Source organism: Pelmatolapia mariae, linkage group LG9 (assembly GCF_036321145.2).
Source record: "Pelmatolapia mariae isolate MD_Pm_ZW linkage group LG9, Pm_UMD_F_2, whole genome shotgun sequence".
NCBI lineage: Eukaryota > Metazoa > Chordata > Actinopteri > Cichliformes > Cichlidae > Pelmatolapia > Pelmatolapia mariae.
Window position 1 is genome coordinate 17264343 of NC_086235.1, and position 21801 is coordinate 17286143.

Sequence of the window (21801 nt, forward strand, 5' to 3'; positions counted from 1 at the left end):
CAGTTTATTTCCCTCACTTGGTGCAAAAGATGAGGCTAAACCCACCTACTTGTTTAATACTGGAGACAATAAAACGTGAAAGCCATCCACTGAATACCCCTAACTTATTTAAAAAAAAGTAAGATTTTGAACAAAGATGCTTCAGTATGAACTGTAGATTAGGTAGATCATTTAATATCCTTACACATACCATCTGACTTCCTGCCGCCATGTCTCATTTTTAATGCAATGCTTTACCCTCGTCTTCAGGGAATGCTTTTCTAGACGTTGTTCTAAAAGCATATGTGATTACCCGGGAAATGCATTTTAATTTGATGCAGCTCTCCAAAGTCTGTGGCTTACTGCTATCATAAGCTAGGCTAAAGTACAGCGGATAAGTGCTACATGTTTCCCTCGGGGCACACTATTAAACACTTAACCAACAGTGTGGTATCGATTGGCGGTTATCTTTCCTCCACTCGGGCCAATATTGTCTGAAACATCCACACTGTATTTCAGATTTAAGCTATTTAGGTGATGCTTCTATTGATCAGCAACAAGTGCAACTGCAGCATAAACACCTTAAGTAACCACTACAAAATCCATCATATCAAGAGAATACAAAAAAAAATCTGCAAGGACAGAGAAAGAGCGCCAGAGCTCAGGAGGCAAATCCAGGAATAATCAAGTATGAAGTGCTGAGTAAAGTAACTGTAAGTATTAAAAGATGCTACAGCGAGTTTAACAAAAGACACGAGCTCTTCAGGGGAAGGAAAAATGTAATAATAGAGATGATTTATGCCCCACAGCCATATTCAACAGGCGGTATGTTTTGATCTGAAAGTCTGATTTATCTTTATTCATTTCTGTATTTCCATGTGCATTACAGAGCATGCATAAATATAATTATCATTTCAAAGCCACCACTGCCACACAGGAAGCCCAGAATAACCTGTAAACACTTCATTAATCATATCCTGATCACTTTAGCTTTTGTTCCCATACCGTTCCTTATTTGCAGACTACATGTGTCCGGACTCGGTGCGTTGATCTGAGTCTATTTATTTTCATAACATGAGTTGCGGCGCTAATACACCTGTTCCAATACATCTTAATTTGTCTCCTGGGTCTGTCTGCCTCATCTTCTGAATGTACAGTCTTTTGGAAATGCTTTGCTGACTATCAGCTTTAGTGTTTCCTCATGTTATCCAAGAGCATTAGCTTTCACAGTTTAAATAGCTTTAGCAGCAGCCGGGCGTCTCTCTGTCTGTCACAGCGAGAGGAGAGACGTGTCTGGATTTAGAGCGCTTCACCTTTTTCAGCTGAAAATCTTCTTTATTCCTGCCAACGTGCTGCTTATCCAGTCACAGCTTCTCTTTATAATGAGCATCACCGATTTATGGGATGGTGCGTTTGAGGAGTGATCAATTGATTGATTCTGTGGCCTACTTTATGTATTATGGATTACATTGATTGAGCTTTAATTGCGCCGCAGTCTTGCCACTGCAAGACAGCACATACTGATGTATCGTCAGCTTAATGTTCCCTTAAGCCTCGCAGGAGATCATCAGAAAATCACTGCAAATAGACTTCAGCTGGACGGTTCGGACATTCGTAGATCTGTTCCACTCATAGTGACATATTTTAGGAAAATCATTTTGCCGTTTGATTGATTCCCACGTGTCAACCCTCTGCATACCAAACACATGCTGGGAACCTCCAGGCCTGGAATTAAAATGTTGTTTTTTTCTGTCAAAAAAATAGAAGGAAAGAAAATGTGTTTTCCTTCAAGCTGTCAGCTACAATAACCATTCCTGCTTGTTTTGATCTCCTCAATATTGTAAATATACTCACTAAAGTGACAGGATAATGCTTTGTGATTCATTGCGCATGTGGCTCTGAATGGCTCGGCACCACCTCGATAAACCAGTCAACTGTTATATTTGCCAAACAAGGATTTCTTTGTTGTTAAACACCTGACTTCTATATTTAATGCACTAAATCACAGTGTGTGTGTGTGTGTGTGTGTGTGTGTGTGTGTGTGTGTGTGTGTGTGTGTGTGTGTGTGTGTTTTCATATCTGGTTGCTATCGGGAATGTCCCTGACAACAGAGAAGGAAGTAACATGTGCCATCACCATGGAAACCAGTGAAGGATGCAGAGCATCAAACATTGAGCAGTTTTCCGTCAATTGTTATGTCACCAGCCTCCCTTTATTTCTTACATAATAGGCGCTGATATTGTAATAACTGGGAAAAATATATCACAAAACACACTCTTATTTTGGGATCATATCAACCGCGACACCCGGGAAAAAAAAAAAAAAAAGAGGGATTGTTGGCAAAGAGGAACGAGACAGTTGACGTTCTGTGATGCACACACGTCTGTGATGATCTGAGTCTGTAGGTGGGAAGTTTTCCTCTGCGCCGTTGGAGATCTCGAAATAACTCCGGAGCGTTGCACCGTGCTGTCTATGCTAATTCACCTCCTCCCACAGGCTTATTCCTGTACAGAGCTGTCATTTAATGATTCACAGGGAAGACGGGGGGGGGGGGGGGGGAAGCTGTAGAGGGACACACCCGCATCTCGTTAAAACTAAGAATTCAATTTAGAGCATCGTTAGACATCACATTATTATCTTTCACGCAGAATCACTGTAGCCAAAAGAAAACTGCTGTTTCCATTTGCAGCCATTTATATTTGGTGGTATGGCTGTGCTGTAGGACACACCCAATCCCTATCCACTTGTATATGGAGAAAGACGGAGTCGGGAGAACCGACACAGAATGCTAAACATCTGATTAAGCCGGAGAAGGCATGAAAAGAAGGGGAAAGAAGGGAAAAGGAGGTTCTAGGCTGGAGGTGGGTTGTAAAGTGGCTTGCAGTTATGCAGTAACTTCAGACAGGCCCATACAGCTCAAAATATTGAGCCTCATATAAGACTGGACGTGTAGAACGGTATCAAATGATTGCACCTGAGCGTAACTTATTTACCTGAATTAACACTAAGCTTGATCTCCAAAAGAGATGTTTCACTCTTAATGCAGAGAGACATCCACTGATCATGGTCATTTCGGCTTTTAATGATTTCTTGTGATTTCTTCTGTTTCCTGCGTACAGTAGCTCAATCTTTGTCTCGTCTGACCATATGTGTCCCAGTGTAGGTTACAGGAAACCCAAAATAAATTCAAATTTGTGCACCCAGTTCTTGTTTCTAAAGTCATTAAATGTACAATTATTCCACCCTGGAAAACGAACAGCTCAAGGAAACTTCTGACCACTGTCTGTGATTGAAAAATATAATTTATCATAAATTGTTTGATTTGCACTTGTCTGTTTTCAGAACCCTAGGCAGAAAATTGCAGTATGTAGTGGACATTTGCGTATTCTTTGTTTCCCGATGTGTCATTAAACATCACTCATAGCATTGATGTTTGCTGTCATTGTCCGACATCTTGGGGCTAATTAATGGGAAGCTGTGGTGCATGACCAAGTGCTGATTCACATCATTAAATCCCAGCTAATCACAGCGGCATCCCTTACACATACTCTCACGTGGCAGCATAGATGATTGCACACATATGAATGCACGCTCGCGGAGGAAGTAGCTCAGATTGAAACTGCAGGATTCATCTCCAGAGATCTTCTTAGACTTTCATTTAGTGAGTTTAGCAAACAAGACGCATGGATTTATCTTCCAAGCTGAGAGAAGGTGACAACACAGGTCATTTATATTCTAGGCCTTGCATCTACACACTCCCTCCTGACCCCCTGAGCCTCGGCATCTTTCAGAGGTCTACACCATCCATTGAATTATGGGGCTGATAGGGGCTCTGTGGCGTGGGTTGCCTAGCAACTTGTATTGAGTGAGGCAGGAGGCCTGCTGATAGGGAGATTACTGGGGTTCCCGATAAAGTCCTTCCTGCCATGAACGCCGGCTTATCGTGGTGCTGTCGGAGGAAAAAATGTCAGCTATTAGCTCCCCAAAAACAGGAAATCAGAGGTACGAGGCACGACAGGTGCCTCACATAAATATAACATTTCACCTGGGCAGCTTTACATCATCAAAGCCACAAAAAAGGGGCTGTAAAATTGTGTGTGTGCGTTTGTTTCTCACTTTAAGCTGTAAAAAGAAAAAATACTCATGAACCTGTTTTCACCATTTTCCTCTCTCTGTAGATGGAGTGTTTGGAAGGTGCCAAGAACTGGCCGGTGCAGACCTGCACACGTACGATATTTCTTCATCTGCTCTGCAACGTCTCAGGATCCTCCTCCAGAAACTGGCTCACAGAGGTACAAACAGCCTGTCCATCTTTGTCCAACTTTCTTTTTGTCTCTTCGGCATCAGTCGCAGCAAATGCCTGTCAACTGCCATGGTGCAACGCAAGCCAAATAAGCCAAGCTGTCTCTTTGGCTAGGCGCAGCGCACCACCAGAGAGCTAGAACAGATCATTTGACTCATATCAGGCTATTGTTGTGCCCCCATCGCCTAACTCTGGCAGCCAATCAGACCAGCACGTATGCCGCTCAGACATTTAAAACTAATTTTGTGGATGAGAGGCTGTGAGGTGTGCAGTGTAATCACTTCAGACAGTCTCTACTGCTCGCTCACTGGCAGCTGGCAGTGATTTTTTTTATATATATATTTTTTTTCATGGGTATACATCTTCAGAGATATATTACATAAGAACTAACTATATGTGCATCTCATTTAGATGGAAATCAGTAGGAATTCCAAATATCTGTTTCTTGTTTCCTAACATGGAGACATGCCGGCATTCCTTTGGATTTTGTATAATCAGTGCATCTAATGTGGGAAAATTGATATTCATGTCTTATACTACTTGTGGGGAACAAAGTCTTCTCTTGCTGATACAGTGTGAACGCCAGCGCTAATTAGGAAGCATGAATAAGAGGGGAAAAAATAGCTTAAATTCTGTGTACAATGGAAAATATGAAGCAAACGATAGTATTTCATTTCATGGGCCTGTGGTTTAATAATTTAATAGCATGTTTCCTGGAAGCAAATATGTAATTTGGTACTCATTATAAGTATAAATGTAGACACAACATGTTCAGGCAGTACGTTCCTAATTAATTACATCCAATTAAATGCCTGAGCGTGTGCACAGCAGGTCAGCTGAACATGCAAAAAGAGGAAACATGTCTACAATTCAGCATAGACGGGACGTTCATTATAAACTCGTTAAAATGAATAGGTACCAAGAAAATACATGTTTGTAACTGCAGCTATGACCCACCAGGGGGCAGTAGACACCTTTAACACAGACCGTGACCAGCCGCTCAGCCCTCCAAGCGTAATTGGCTTTGCAGGCCACTCTGAGCTTAATATCTTTTAACAGGCGTAAACCAGTGTTGAAAATCATTAAGAGTAAGCAGCCGGCCAGAGAAAATCAAAAAAAAGAAAGAAAAAGAAAGAGGGAGAAAATGGAGTGATGAATATTAAGCCAGGCGAGACCACACATTTATTCTAATTACTGCTTAGAAATAAACAAATGAGAGCGAGGAGGATGAGAAGAGATCCGGTGTGTAAATGTTTTTTTTCTGCTCTGTTTTAAGAGGTGTTTAACTCTTCAGATGGTTTTCATTATGAGACTTCTTCGGTGACCTTGTATTTTAAGACTCCCGACACCACAAACATGACATCATCACTTTGAAACATGCTCGCCCATTCTGTCTCGTAGAATTACATCCACAGACACGGAGCATTATCTTCGGATGAGTCCACAATGCACTGTTAATGCTCGGTGGCACGTTATTCTTATCAGCTCAACAGCTATTGAAGTGTCATCTTTGAGACATCGGGGACCCTTTTTTGAGGCTAGACGGGGTTATAGAGACCATTGTACTGTAGCCCAAATTGAAGAGATGAAGGGGAGGAAAAAAACGCGGGGGGAACATCAATGGAATCGATTTACAATCCTCTTTATCTTGCATCAGAGGTAGAAAGGTAGAAATCACACAATCTCTGCTCAATGCACAACACCAATGTCATTCAGATCAATAGAACTTGACCCTTGTACAAAAGGGCTTAGGTTGTCTGGATGTGCCCCCATTGGCAGAGCACATTGTCTGGTATTAAATTTTCACCACAATACCTCTTGAATGCAAGACGCTGTCATCCAGCTGCAAATGACTTTTATATTACACGTCATCTAAAGCTTAGTTAGTATTCACTGTGCACAGCTGCAGTCTTCCTACACATTTCATATAGCTAGACTGCTGTCATACAGCTTTGGGATCATTACTGCTCTGCTAAATATGTGTGCTGCTGTAGCCTTGGATTGTGTGACTATACACACAGGAGCTAATTCAGTTACTGCAGCGATTTGAATTTGATGTTCAATATATTCAAATGATGAAGTATTTAATTGACCGTTCTCTAAAGCCCTCACTGGAACAGCAATTTTCCAATCATAGCAGTGCTTCCCTACTTTGTGGAGGGCAGTGGGTTCTCCTGTGTTTTTTGTGTCATGTTATATTCTGTCCTCTCCTCTGGTCTCTGTTTCACCGGGTGATGGGAGTGGCTAACAAAGCAGATGAACTGAAGGTAAGGTCACAGAGAGAGTGCAATAAAGTTCTCCCAGTAGAAGTTAAGAGAAATAAATCAGCTGAAAGTGTGCCAAAATTAAGGTGCAACGAACAACTTCTGGAACTCAACCCATAAACTTGACCGCTATCTTTTGTGGTCGTCTGCTTTTGATGCCTGATTTATGCCACTGCAGATGTGTCCTTTCGTTTACGAAGGTATTTGTCTGCGGAGAGTCTACAGAGAGGAGTTTTCAACCACTGCAGACAGATAGGCAGTCCAAAACTGCCCATCTATCTGCCCACGCGCTACCATCACTGGACCATAATTTCCCCATTAACCGCTACACTGCTCGCAGTGCTTCTGCCCTCGCCACATATACTGCTTTTGTAATCCACATCTCCTCTGTAACAGCAATGCTGAAATTTTAGTTATATTTTGGAGAGGAGGAAGACGTTGTAGAGAGCCAAATCTGGGCAGTAGAGCAGATGGTGGGTGATGACTGTGTTGCTGTGGCCAGAAAAACTCATGCCTTTTAACTATGCTGTGAGCGGGCGCACAAATGCATTGAAGTTCAGGTCGTTTGTACTCAGATGTTTTAAGATGTCCACATTGCCAGTGTAATGGTGGGGGAATCCATTTAAGCTGGTAAAAACAACAAGCAATCTCCTGGTTGTGCTCCTTACCTGATGCTCATTCTTCATGACTTCCGTTTGCTTTCTGTCCTAAGGCCCAGCTATCATCACCTACGATAATCCTTGGCATAAAACATGGGTTAGTTTAACATAAAACTAACCCATGATACAAGTTTGTAGGCCATGGTATTATGAATACACGCACATGTGCAAGTGAGGCCAAAACTGGACCAAGGAGCTAGCTAAAGAACAAAGGAGGAGTTCTCCAAACTGCACACGACCTTGAAGGGCAGAGAAGGTTTTGCTTTGTTATTAAAGCTGCTGTTACAAAAATTTTGTCTGCAACTCATACCTGGGTCTTTTAAACAATCTCTGCCTGAGTCTACTGAAATTCCTGAAGATGCTAGAAGCTTAGTGTCGATAGCGAGCTAGCCTTGGCTAGAGCGAGTGTAGCTCTACTTTTACCCCATTCATTTACAGACATAGCAACCGTAGCTATGGAGGAGGAGGGACTTAGCAAGCAGTTGTGCTCCTAGAAGGTGAGTACAGTTCATACTAGGTCCAGATCAGTTTTTATGCTTTCAAGCGCCACATGTTAAACATCAGAAAGAATTATGTCAGAATGCAAGACTGGTAATATAAAGTTGATGGAGCATATCAAACTGCAGTAACCTAAAGTTGATTGACTTCGCGACCCTCTGTAGAGCAGCACATAGTCTCATACAGACAAGTCAAGTAAGATGATGCACTGTGACAGTTGCATTAGCTCTATTGACAGGAATCATCGGTCAGGGAGACTCAGTGACCATAAACTGACATCGTGTCCCTCCAGCGGTACGGAAACAACAGGTTACTCGTGGTCCTGCTTCGGATCTTGCGCAAACCTGCTTTCCTTGACAAACAAGCAACTAAAACTGCTGTTGTTGTTCACCATGTTCCACTCTGTCTGTTCCTTCACAGCCTAGCTAGATAGCAGCGGGGAGAAAAGATACACTTACAGGCTAATGTGCTGTGTGAAAACTAGAGTTGTTATAAGGAAAACACGGGGAATCTACTCAATCATTCAGTGTGACTCTGGCTACTTTCTGCTGCAGACTTTGACTCAGAGCAAATTATTTGCTGCAGTTCAACTAAATGTCTTTGCACTCTTGTAGATGTTCTATGCACCATATAAACATATATTAACATTTAACCGGGACGAGAATAACTAAATCTAGGTGGGGCTGGAGCTTTTACGCTTTCATTAAATTTTATTTTATTGAGGTGTGAGAGTACTGAGTTCTAAATACTAACATGAACCCCACAGCAAATGCAGCAGTATGTTATAAATGGCACTCATACAGCATGTACATTCATATAACAGAGCCTACATTGATTTAATGCACTTGTCAAATTCAGATTGACACATTTCATTTCAGCTAATTAAACAGAACTTGCTGCTAAGTAATTCAAGCTCTTTTCCATTAATGCCTTTAAATCAGTTAGTGCAAAGAAGTGAAGGAAAGGGGAAAATCTGCATTTCAAAAAAAGAAAAAACACCACATGAAACAACAAGGCATGTAGACAGGATCCCATCTAATAGGCTTTGAATATTTAGGAGCCCCCCACACACTCCCTCTCCCTCTGTCACACAGAAAACAGACAGGAGGCCAACAGAAATATCTTGCTTGTTTGAAAGCTGTTGCACTAATGGCAAGGCGTTAATTAACTGAGGCATTTGCCTGAGACGGGATGCTATCCTTAACAGGCGAAAAGCGGCAACACTTGATGATGGAACCTGCTCTTTCTCTGGACTTACAGATGAATTTGCATGACATTTAGCTCCTCCGTGCCAGGATAATCAGCGGAGAGGTTGATTGAGAGGAGCCCAACCGTAAAGGCCCCACCACTTTTCTCCCTGACTTTTTTTCTTTTATAAAATGGCTCATTTTGATTCTGTAATTTGCGCTGGCATACTTTTTGCCTCAAGTGGGGCCCATCACACGCAGACAAAACATTGGTATGTATGGAAATGAACGCATTCCCCAGGAGACAGAGGGGATAGAGGTGTCACAGTCGATGAAGCCGGCCTCATCCTGTTGCGGCGCCATTGCGCATTTACCACTTGAACCTATTTAACCGACTACAGTAAACTGCAGGTGCCATATGGATCCTTTAGGGCTGAAGCCAGGCCCGATCCTCCCATCGCTCGCTGATGATGGCATAAATGATGATCACCACTGTAATATATAGCAAGTATACACCACACTGCGTAAGCCACGGGTAGTTAACTGTCATTGTTGTACGGATGGATGGCTGAGCTGCGTTCCAGAACAGTGACAACATACGCTGCTTTGTGCTCCATTCACTGCTGCCAAGAATGACTAGAGGCATCTGTAGCTACTCTGCATTGCTCAGATCCTCATCTGGTGCTTATGAATATCTATGAGAATATCCAGCGTGTATGGGTGAGAAACCCGGCTAATGAAGACATTCTGCAGTGTTGAAACGCTCATTCCTTCACAGATTTCTACTTCACAGTCTGTTTCCTTATTAAACCCAAGAGCAGCATTGGATTCTTTAGGTAGACACCTCTTTAGAGTCTGGTAAAAAAAGTTCGCTGTGCGGCAGCAATTAATTGATTCTCATTGTAAAATACTCTTACTCTGCAATTGCCGTGTCATCTGTGTGTTCTTGTTTTTAAAATATAATATGGTTGGTGTTTCGGCGCTCTCCGCCAGTGGAATCCTGTGTCTCTTGGCTCATTGGGAATGATGCCATGTTTTGGGTATCTTTTTTGCTTGGGTAGCTCCATCTGGTCTTGGCACCACTGTGCTTTGCCCCTGCCCAGGAGTTCTGCATCCCAACTATGTGTTGGCAATTAGCAAGGATGTTGGCACGGCGTCAGGCCACTGTGTGACATTCTCCCCGGGCTTGTTGATGGGCTGTGCTGTGCGCGCATATGTGTGTGTGCGTGTCTGTACATGTATGTGCAGACATGTGTCCCTACATGTGTGCACGTGCAGTCATGTCTTCAGTTTAGCTTGTCATAATTTTGGACTTCCTCTGTTCTTTCATCCTTTATCCTTGCTGTTTTGTACCATAATGTTTACTCTGCAGTGCTGAGAGAACTACAGTATAACACTTTCTCTGAAGTCTTGTACAGTTGAACAGTTCTCCGTGCTGAACAGCAGAATAATGTAAGCAACAATATAACAAAACAATCATATTTTAATATTACTTCTTTTTCGTTTTTCTTTTTCTTATTTTTAGGTTTGACATGGCAGGATGACATCACTCAGCAGGTCATCTCCAGAGAGCTCTCCAAATTGAAGAACATCCCCCTCCACCATCAGGCCACCCCTCCAAGCCTCCTGACCACCTACAGCAGCTCCAGAGACAGGAAACTGAGGCCTGGACAAGATGAGTTGACTAGAAACCTTCATAAGTACCTGACGGGACTGGGCTTCCTGCCGCGGGCTGAAATAGATGGACAACCGGGAGTCCAACATGAGGTGGCCAATGTTCAAGTGAGAATCCAGCACTGAGTAAATGTGTAGGAGCCGCTGGGCATCTAAGTGAAATGAACAGTAACAAACACATAAAAATAAAAAAAAACAACAGAAGGGCTGAAAAAAGGCTTGTGGTAGGATGATGTTAAAGCTAATTCTAACATTTTGCAGAACCTTACATGACGGGTTGATAACGTATGGTGGGAAAGGCATTTAAGAAGCAACTGGATCTAAATGATTGAAAAATGATGAAGAAGGAAGTAGTGTCAGGACTAAAGGTCAGGTTGTCTGCCATTTAATGTGTTTCAAGCTAGTCCTTCAACTTTATGGCAGGGACATACTAAACTGAAATATGCTTTAATGGCTTATGTAAAAGTAGGTGCAACATTAAGGTTAGGATTTAGGAATCCATATCGTGCAAGTAAACATAAAGCGTCACATTTTCTTGGCTAAATTATAGAAGGGCCTCTTCCCACTTCTTTTGACAAACTGTCAGTATTCTCCTTCTGCTGGGGTCGCCCTCTTGTCTTTACTTTGCCTTTGTTTCTTGCTTTCTGTCTTTGCTTCCTCTCCCACTGAGCTGGGAGCCTTTTTATACAAAGATCCTCCATCACCTCTTTACATTATTCAGTCCTTATATTTAGGGTGGAACCCCGGCTTTGTGTGAAATGTGCTCCGCATCCTTCATAGCCGAGCTGCTTCCTGCTGCTGTGTCAGTGCAGCCATAATGCAAAGTTGAAGAGTTCAGGACCTTCCTTATTGATGAAATGAGCTCCTTTGTTGTGTGGTGTGATGGAAAAAGGCAAACATGGTTAGCATGAATGGCAGAGCAGCTCCCATCTTGCTGTGCTAATGCCATTATAACCTCTCAGTACGGCGGGGTTGGAAAGACTGACATTTTCTCTATATACATTTGAAGGACGGAAAATGGCAAGGGAGATAGCTAGTATTAGTGCAACAGCAACATGGATAATGATGCTGTTCAGTGGAATGGATATACTGTATGCTGAATTGAAACGTGGGCTCTTATGATTCACACGAGAGGAATTATTTTTCTTCCTCTCTTAGAGCACAATCACACATTTTGGTGCCAATATTAATAACAGCTACAATACCAAATGGTTAAAATGCCTCTAAACGGCTTTGTATCATTTTAATGTAAATACATTATTCATCATGTGTCAAATATATACTCATATGACGAACTTTTAAATCAGATGACTCAATTTTTTCTCTCTCTTTAGATAAGACATTGCTGCTACCTCTCAGATAGAGGGGGTATATTTTTTAAAGTTTGTTGTGTGCTGTGGAAATGCATGAAATTACTCTTTGAGTGACACTATCTCATCTACGATTTCCATAATGCAATTTCCAAGAGCAGTTGTCTTTGATCTGGATTCCCCATTCATATCCTGTCCCGTCTCGTCGAGCTAAGGTTGCTTCTCTTTTTATACTGAAGCCTGTCACAACAATGCTGACCCAGTACAACCCATTTTAATGTTGTCACAAAGAAGAAAATGCTAGGTTATACTTATCATATGACTGATATGTCGCAACAAACTCTACAGCCATGCTAGCAGATTCACAAGCTTGTATTTAGGCATGCTAACAGTGATAGCATAGTGACATGGCTTCAGATCATTATACTCTATACATTAAGGGCTAAAGCTAATAATACTTTTAGCAAGATGAAAAGATTTATAATTCTTTATGTCTAAGCACTATTTTAATACCCAGTGTGTAGATTAGCTAGTACGAAGATAATGCTAGTTAAGCTAACACATAACTAGCATTAAAAAGACACTTTTCTAATTACAGCCCTACAAAAATATTCCTTAAAGCTTGTTATTATCCATATTTAACCTTAAAAAGCTACATGGTCTTAGCTTTAGCTTAACTTCGAGAAATATATAACCCTACAGCCGACATTTGGAAGTTATAGTTTGTCTGCTGGTAGGCTATCCAGTTTTGTCTCCTTAAAGTTTTTCAGTTTTAAGAGCTTGTACAATAAATAATTCTGGATCATTTACCCTGTTAGCGCCTCTCAGCACACGGATGCTTTTAGATATTTGACACAGCTGACAAAGAGGCACCTTCACATAAGGCATTAATTATTTTCCCTTCCACTGTGGGGTGGCTGTGGCTCAGGAGGTAGACTTTAAGTTTTTTGGTTTTTTGAACAAAACTTTTTGCACAAAATGGATGGATGAATGTTAAGGAATGACAGCTATTTTTACACACAGTCCCACAATTTCAGGCGCTAAAAATTCAGTTGAGAAGCAGTTTCACAGCGAGGAACAGAGGCAAAACTACAAAAATAGTGCCTTTGCCTAACCAATTATGGACCCAATAGTACATATCCATTCATTGTTGCTTGCATGTAGGGTTTGGGTGCAATGTTAATAGCACCCAAACCCTACTCCTAAGCCTAAGCTTAATCCTAGATGGACCAGGGTGGATCTGGTGGATGATATTACTTAGAGGTTAGTTTTCTTCACTCTGTCATAGTCACAACTTACTAACAGGCTGATCCATTATAGCTAGCTTGGTGAAAATGTGTGACATATTGACAATTGTCTAAATGTGGTATACTGAGTATATTGTGTTGTGTGTAGAAAGAAGACATCAAATCTGATGACCGTTCAGAGCCCAGCCAGCCAAAGCCCAAGCAGGGCTGGAAGGAGACCACAATCTATAGTCTTCAGAAAGGAGCCGGCCAGCCTCCAATCACCAAAGTCGTTACACAGAGTGGAGAGGGCAGGCATCCCAAGCTCAGTAAAGCTTACTCCAACCAGAACCCAGGAAAGAGCACGCTGCTTTCCAGCCATATGGAACGGCTTCTTTCCGGGGCACCAGGCACTCAGCAGGGCAGTCCAGGTGGCGAGGCGATGTGGCCCAAAGGAAAGCTCCACTACCTCAGCTACGTGCGACCAGCTTTAAACGACCACGCAGAGCCACAGACTCAGGTTGCTTTTGGCTCCAAAGCCCAAAAGCCTAATCTAGACCAACTGCTATTCAAGGCTGACTCGAACCGACTCGCCGCAAAACAGCCTCTTAGGGCCATGGATGGTACAATCAATTATAGTTGCTTTTTTCTCCTCTACATTTTCAGGAAAATTTAGCGTTTTGGTGCTTTTTTAAATGCATTTATAAATGCTCTATCAACCCTTCTTTTCCTGTCCAGAGCGAGTCATCCAGAATCTGGTAAACCAACTGGGGAGGCACAGCATCAACATGGATGCTTTGATGGGCAAAGATTTGGACCAGCTGGCTGAAGTCATCACAGGAGCTCTGCGGGAGGTGGATGTGGAGCGCCCTGCGCTTGAAGCTCAGCCAGGACCAGGAGCCACTGACTCCAGGGGGAACATGGAGGGTAACAGGGAGCCCCAGGCAGCAATGCATTTGAATCGAGACCAGGACCTGAAATCAGATAAAGAGCAGGATCTAAACCAGAAAAACACACTGAGATTGAAACAGCAAGGTCTGTATGTCTACTGGCGAAAGAGAGAATAAAAGCTTGCAGCGTTCATGGTAGTTATGAGCATATAAATGTAAGAGAGAATAAGACATTGTAAGCTGAAGATGCTTTAGTAAGGCTTTGTTTATGTAATTTCTGTTCAAAGTGCTGCCAGAGGTATTTTTGAGTCTTTCATTTTGAGTCATAACTGTTTTTCCTTGCTAAATACAAAAGAGTACTTCAGTTTTCACACAATCTGCTCACATATATTGTGTTTGTTTCCAGGCCAGAAAATAGACGGCGCAGACAAAGAGCCCGTTGACAAGGTGAATGTAAAATTAATCTGCCCAACCAACAAATTGGTTTCTCAGGGAGTGAGACATGTCCAAACTTGCATTTTATTTTCTTTTGAACACTTTTCAAACGGGGATGATTTGAAAGTTGTGCAGACTACCATTTACTTTGGCATTATTAGAACTTGAAAGCAAATTTGCAACTGCAGAAACGTAGAAAATTCCTTGATTGTTGTCTGACCCCAGCGTTTTCGCTGGATGGAACGTTTTGATATCAGAATTATTTTGCACAATGTCACAAAACTCTTGTTTAACAATGGTAAATGAGTAAATCTACTAAGCAGCCTTTAAAATTGGTAAAATAAAAAGATGTTATTAGACCTTGGACTGGCAGTTAGACTGAGAAACGCTGGTGAATGCAGAACAAATTCATATCTTTTCAGTTGCTGATAACAGAGTTTCTCTTGATTAATTCTCTTTTGTAAGGAGACAAAAGTAATGTGTAGGTAGACCTAAAAAGAAAACGTTTCCACTATTCTAAAGAGAATTCATTCTTGATTCACAACAGCATACCGCCTTCTTCTCCAAGCTGCTGGACTACCTCAACATGGAGCCCTTTGGTAACGCTCCAGAGGTCAACAGTGGACCACCAGCCCCGCTCCAGAAAATGGTAGGACTGGAGACCGTGCATAGCCGCACAACGCAAGACCAAGTTACCGTCCCCCACCGCTGGGAGGAGAAGACCATGACAGTACCTGCAAAGGAAGGGTCCACTTTGCGGTTGACCGGTGGGGCAGAGGACCCTGACGTACAGGTCGATTCTGACATTGACAAGTGGATGCAGAGGATTCAAGGCCCAGAAGGAAGGAAGCAGCTGGAGGAGCCACAGAAAAAGGACATGAAAATCAAAACCCAGCTGGTCCATGTGGGAGTGAAGGAGTTTTCCAGCAGAGGGAAGGACAGACACTTTGGCTACATCATCACCGGCACAGAGTAAGTATGATTCAAACATATGATGTTTATACATATATAAGAAATTACTACCTCTCGTATTTTCCTAAACTTGACAAAAGGGTTTTGGTGAAGTGAAATCCAAACTAAACCCTAAGCCTTCTGAAGATCACAGTAATGCTGTACCTTGATTTGTGGGTAAAGAGTTGACCAGAAATACCTGTTTGTCTAAATTAGGATTATGGATGAGTGGCTCCATGTTTGAGCTGAGCCAGATGCCCTGATAAGAGCCACCAGGTCACTGAACACCTTAGATGTGATTATTTAAACAGATAGTTGAGTTTATAATGTTAAAGCAAATGTAATTTCCTTAACAACATGACTGCGACCTTATCTTATCAACTTCCTATTCGTATTTTTAGTTGCTCAGTTATATATCACTAAATTAAGCTTGCTTGATACAGAGATGCTGCTTGGGAGCCAGATATCACCCTAATAACTAATAACTGAATCTGCTTTTGCAACAAAGTGCACAATTTTAATGTCTTGATGCATGCTCAATCATCCAGCTAAGGAAATCCCAAAAAGTGGTAGAAAGTGGGAGAAACGTTTCTCCCACTTTTTGGAACAATTTTAATATCTTTCTCAAATTTTAGGTTGGAATAGTTGACATCTCTAAAACAAAGAGAACCAAACTAGAGCTGTTTTCTTGAATGGGATGTTACGTGTAAGACAGGAGCTTTTTAAATCCTGCTGAGATGGACTGCAAATGCTGAGAAAATCTGTTCTGCGTAAGTCATTTAAGCATAAACTAAAGAAGTGGGCCAAGAACAAAGCCCAGTGGGATTCCTGTTTTAGATAAATGATCATCATTCACACACACTGATCATGGTTGTGAATGTGGGGTTTGTTTTATCAGAGTGTGGCAGAGAAATTCAGTCAGAAAGTTTATGAATGGCAAGGTTGTAGTGTGCCTAATATGCTTATCTTTCCAGATAAATATTCAGTGACAGCCAATTTCAAGATCAAATCAAGTATCATATCACTGCTATGTTTCCAGTTATTTTAATATTTTTTTTGCATTATATTATATTGATTTATTTTCTTTGGCCAAGAAAACCCACACATGTGGAAAAGTCCATTTGATGCTTCTAAACATAAATAATGATATAAATAATAACAATTAAGTGTCAGGGTCTGTGTAGGCAGACCGTGGGGAGATGGGGAAATAGGACCCAAACGCCGGACTCTACAGTGCAGCAGTGTTTATTTACAAGGTGGTGAAGTAAACAACAGTAAATCCCCAGTTTCCCAGACTCCCGTGTAGTGTCTTCTTCCCAAAAGTCTCCGTGTAGTGCTCTCTGCCCCAGTGTCCCTGCACTCCTCGTGCTCACTCCTCCTGAGGGGACAACAATAGAGACAGCCATTACACACTTATTCCAGCAGGCATACACTCACACTTGACTGTGCTTGAAGACTGACGTGTAGTCAAACGCAATAATCCAGCGTCGGTGGAAGCTCCATCACTCCTCTAAATAGTTCCACCGACGAGCCCAGATGAGGAGCAGGTGTGTGGCAAGGGCTTCGGGTGTGGCCAGTCCTCAAGCCAGGCCACGCCCCTCAGGCCTGAAGATGCCTGTAACTTGGCCACAGAAAACAGCAACACACACACACACACACACACACACACACACACACACACACACACACACGCGCACAGGGGCAGTGCAGAGAACACACCAAATAATAATAGTAATGACAATAATGATAATAATAATAATAATAATAATAATAATAATAATAATAATAATAATAGTGATAGTATTAATAACAATAATAGTCATAGTCCCCACTGCCCACGGACCCCGAGTCCCCAGAGCCGGATCCGTGACAGTACCCCCCCTCTAAGGGTCGGCTCCCGACGACCCAAAACAAAACAAAAACCACAACACAACCACCCCAGGGCGGGTGGCGGGGGGCAACAGGACGGAGGGCTGGAACCAACCCCAAATGACCAAACTATCACTCTCAAAAAGTCCCAGAGGCCCTACCGCGACTCCAGCGGAGGCACAAAACAGTTCAATAACCCCCCAAGTTACCATTGCGGGAGCAAAACAGTTCAGGCGGCCGACCCGATGGCCGGCAATGCAGGTAAGCACAGTCAGGCATCCTGTTTCGGGTTCGACAGCAGCAGAAACACAGTTCAGGTGACCTGCAACTACTATCAAAGAGTTCAGGCGGCCTACCTCTAGTCCTGTGGTGGCAGCGCTGCAGTTCTGGCGGGCGGCCACGGGTCCGGTGACGGTGGTGCTGCTCCTCCGGCGGCTCGCCCCGGGTCCGGTGACGGCGGCGCTGCGGCCACGATTCCCGATGTACTGACTGTGCAGGACCCGGCGGCCGGGCGGCTGGACGCGGCGGCCGGCGCGCTGGACGTGGACGCGGCGGCCGGGGGGCAGGACGTGGACGGCGCGCTGGACGTGGACGGCGCGCTGGACGTGGACGCCGCGCTGGACGTGGACGCCGCGCTGGACGTGGACGCCGCGCTGGACGTGGACGCGGCGGCCGGGCGGCTGGACGTGGACGCGGCGGCCGGGCGGCTGGACGTGGACGTGGACGGCGCGCTGGACGTGAAGATACATCCTGCACGTCGACCTCCGACGGCGGTGTGCGCTTCTCCGGCCCGCCGAGCCCCTCTCTTGATGGTAGCCGCTCCTCCCGCTCGCCGAATTCCTGCTCCGGCTCACAGAGCTCCTGATCAGGCGGCGCTCTCTCCTGTTGCGGCTCGCCGAGCTCCCACTTCGGCTCGCAGAGCTCCTGATCAGGCGGCGCTCTCTCCTGTTGCGGCTCGCCGAGCTCCCACTTCGGCTCGCAGAGCTCCTGATCAGGCGGCGCTCTCTCCTGTTGCGGCTCGCCGAGCTCCCACTTCGGCTCGCAGAGCTCCTGATCAGGCGGCGCTCTCTCCTGTTGCGGCTCGCCGAGCTCCCACTTCGGCTCGCAGAGCTCCTGATCAGGCGGCGCGGGCTCCTCCCGCTCGCCGCGCTCCCGCTGCGGCTCGCAGAGCTCCTGATCAGGCGGCGCGGGCTCCTCCCGCTCGCCGCGCTCCCGCTGCGGCTCGCAGAGCTCCTGATCAGGCGGCGCGGGCTCCTCCCGCTCGCCGCGCTCCTGCTGCGGCTCGCAGAGCTCCTGATCAGGCGGCGCGGGCTCCTCCCGCTCGCCGCGCTCCTGCTGCGGCTCGCAGAGCTCCTGATCAGGCGGCGAAGATGATGGTTGAGCGGGTGATGTGGATGGTGAAGGAGATGAAGCTGCAGGCGGTGAGGTGGATGCTGCAGGCGGTGATGTAGATGTCGCGGGGGATGATTCAGCAGGTGACGGCTGAACAGACCTCCCCGGACTGCCAGCAGACGGAAGGATGTGCTGTCTGGGTCCACCAGGACCCTCAGCTAACGAGGTGTGATGCTGGGTGGGCTCCTCGGACCCACCAGCAGACGTGGCATAAGGCTGGACAGGGGACTCGGGCCTTCCAGCCGACGAGGCAGGATGCTGGCTGGGTTCTCCCGACCCCCCAGCAGACGAAACTTCAGGCTGGACGGGCTTCAGCCCTCCAGCTGGAGCAGATGCAGGACCAGAGGCAATTGGGACCCCTGGCTGAGGGTGAAGACGAGTGGCTGACTGAGCTATAGATAACTGAATGTGAGATGAAAGCGGCTAACGGAGCTAAAGGTGGCTGCTGAGCGGCTAACGGAGCTAAAGGTGGCTGCTGAGCGGCTAACGGAGCTAAAGGTGGCTGCTGAGCGGCTAACGGAGCTAAAGGTGGCTGCTGAGCGGCTAACGGAGCTAAAGGTGGCTGCTGAGCGGCTAACGGAGCTAAAGGTGGCTGCTGAGCGGCTAACGGAGCTAAAGGTGGCTGCTGAGCGGCTAACGGAGCTAAAGGTGGCTGCTGAGCGGCTAACGGAGCTAAAGGTGGCTGCTGAGCGGCTAACGGAGCTAAAGGTGGCTGCTGAGCGGCTAACGGAGCTTCTGGCTGGGCAGCTAACGGAGCTTCTGGCTGGGCAGCTAACGGAGCTTCTGGCTGGGCAGCTAACGGAGCTTCTGGCTGGGCAGCTAACGGAGCTTCTGGCTGGGCAGCTAACGGAGCTTCTGGCTGGGCAGCTAACGGAGCTTCTGGCTGGGCAGCTAACGGAGCTTCTGGCTGGGCAGCTAACGGTGCTAGCGATAGATCAGGTGACAGTACTAGAGACTGAGCTACTGAGTGTAATGATATTTGTTGAGGAAGTGGAGCTGCAGGTGCTTGAGCGGCTAACTGAGCTGCAGGTGAAGTGTAAGGTGGCACAGCAAAAGCAATCGGTTGAACAGAGAGAGAAGCAGTCAGTAGGGTGGCAGCAGCAGACAGTGAGGCTAAGGGAGGTGTAAAGACCTCAGGCCGAGGCGGTACTAATGGCAGCTGCACAAGGCGCACGGCCGGGCCGGGGTGCTGTGGCGTGGGCTGTACAGTGCCCGCAATCAGTTTGGATAAAGGCAACGAGATACAATCTTTAGCAACACTCTCTACCTCCTTGATCCTTTCTACCCTCTTCTTTCTTTCTTCCCCTTCTACTTCCATCATAACAGGGAAAGGCTGTAACACACTAATGGAGTTCATTTTACTCCCAGCAGCATTCAGAGCTGCTGGAGTGGGTAGTGGAATGGAGGCTGCTGTAGGTGGGGTAGATGATTGAACTGCAGACCGCTCAGCTATAGACAGGGCGGCTGCCCGAGTAACAGGCTTGGCGGTCTCACAGTTCCCAGGTAAACAAACAGATGGAGTGGAAAGTGAAAAATTGTCCTTATAACTCACCACAGCCGGCTGTTGTGAAGTCCGTGAATCCGGCTGCGGTGAGGAGCGCCGGCGGCGCGAGCGTCGCTTCTTTAACGATGCCGGGGCCGGCGTGTCAGGCTGCGGGTCCACCAGCTGGTCGGGCAGAAAAGCAGCCTGAGTAGGAGAGTGGAGGTGGAGCGTGTTAAGTAGGAAGTCCGCGACGATCGGGTAGAGCGTATCCCATACCCAAGGGAAGCAAGACAACGTCTCTTTCAGCCGCTTCTCCACAGCGCGACGTAAACTCTCCTCGTGCGCTTCCAGCCACAGGTCACACAGACGATTAACTTTGTCTGTCACCTTTCTCCTAAAACTCTCCATTGAGTCCGCTGGGTCCATGGTGGCTGGATTATTCTGTCAGGGTCTGTGTAGGCAGACCGTGGGGAGATGGGGAAATAGGACCCAAACGCCGGACTCTACAGTGCAGCAGTGTTTATTTACAAGGTGGTGAAGTAAACAACAGTAAATCCCCAGTTTCCCAGACTCCCGTGTAGTGTCTTCTTCCCAAAAGTCTCCGTGTAGTGCTCTCTGCCCCAGTGTCCCTGCACTCCTCGTGCTCACTGCTCCTTCTCGTCCCACACTCCTCCTGAGGGGACAACAATAGAGACAGCCATTACACACTTATTCCAGCAGGCATACACTCACACTTGACTGTGCTTGAAGACTGACGTGTAGTCAAACGCAATAATCCAGCGTCGGTGGAAGCTCCATCACTCCTCTAAATAGCTCCCCCGACGAGCCCAGATGAGGAGCAGGTGTGTGGCAAGGGCTTCGGGTGTGGCCAGTCCTCAAGCCAGGCCACGCCCCTCAGGCCTGAAGATGCCTGTAACTTGGCCACAGAAAACAGCAACACACACACACACACACACACCTGCCTACAAACAGATGCGCACAGGGGCAGTGCAGAGAACACACCAAATAATAATAGTAATGACAATAATGATAATAATAATAATAATAATAATAGTGATAGTATTAATAACAATAATAGTCATAGTCCCCACTGCCCACGGACCCCGAGTCCCCAGAGCCGGATCCGTGACATTAAGATTGTATAGAAAATGAAGGATTCTTATCTAGAAAACTTGTAGGCTGGATGTGACTGATGAAATTTGAGTGCACGGATTACTTTTACTTTACAGTAATATGAAATTCAATAGTTTTTAGTACCACCTTTAGCAGTGCTCGCTTTCACCGTGGAGGAATTTTCGCCAACTCTTCTTTACAGAGCTCTCTTAATAACCCACCACAGCAATTCAATCAGGCTGAGGGTTGCAGTTTGGACCATTGTAACACCTTCATTCTTCTCTTTTTTAGCCATTCTGTTGTAGATTTGCTGCTGTGCTTGGGCTGAGGTTTAATTGTGGATCAGATGGCCTCACATTTGACTTAAGAATACTTTGTTATACAAAGTTCATGGTCAACTCACTCACTAAGAGGTGCCCAGCTGCTGTGGCTGCAAAACAAGCCCAAATCAATACCCTTCAGCCACCGCTTGACATCTGATATGCTGTGTTTGGTTTCGTCAAACATGGTGCTGTGTATTACAGTCAAACATTTCCACTGTGGTCTCATCTGTCCAAAGGACATTGTT

At 45.4% G+C, this 21801-nt stretch overlaps 1 protein-coding gene and 2 long non-coding RNA genes across 4 annotated transcripts in view; 1 reads left to right on the forward strand and 2 right to left on the reverse strand.

Annotated features, from left to right (window-relative positions):
• Positions 1-21801, forward strand: part of ptprn2 (protein tyrosine phosphatase receptor type N2) — a 153813-nt gene that overhangs the window by 26663 nt on the left and 105349 nt on the right. The window contains exons 3-8 of one of the 2 annotated variants that reach the window (XM_063483625.1): positions 4158-4271; positions 10416-10672; positions 13270-13723; positions 13839-14135; positions 14397-14437; positions 14973-15397. In XM_063483625.1, coding sequence (XP_063339695.1) covers positions 4158-4271; positions 10416-10672; positions 13270-13723; positions 13839-14135; positions 14397-14437; positions 14973-15397 — 1588 coding nt within the window. The remainder of the gene's footprint in view (positions 1-4157; positions 4272-10415; positions 10673-13269; positions 13724-13838; positions 14136-14396; positions 14438-14972; positions 15398-21801) is intronic. The other variant, XM_063483626.1, reaches the window with a different exon arrangement.
• LOC134634431 (uncharacterized) lies at positions 16606-17007 on the reverse strand. Its single transcript, XR_010094837.1, has 2 exons — positions 16838-17007; positions 16606-16754 (listed from the first exon to the last, which is right to left on the reverse strand). It is a non-coding gene; the product is annotated as an uncharacterized LOC134634431 (long non-coding RNA).
• LOC134634430 (uncharacterized) lies at positions 20625-20967 on the reverse strand. Its single transcript, XR_010094836.1, has 2 exons — positions 20877-20967; positions 20625-20793 (listed from the first exon to the last, which is right to left on the reverse strand). It is a non-coding gene; the product is annotated as an uncharacterized LOC134634430 (long non-coding RNA).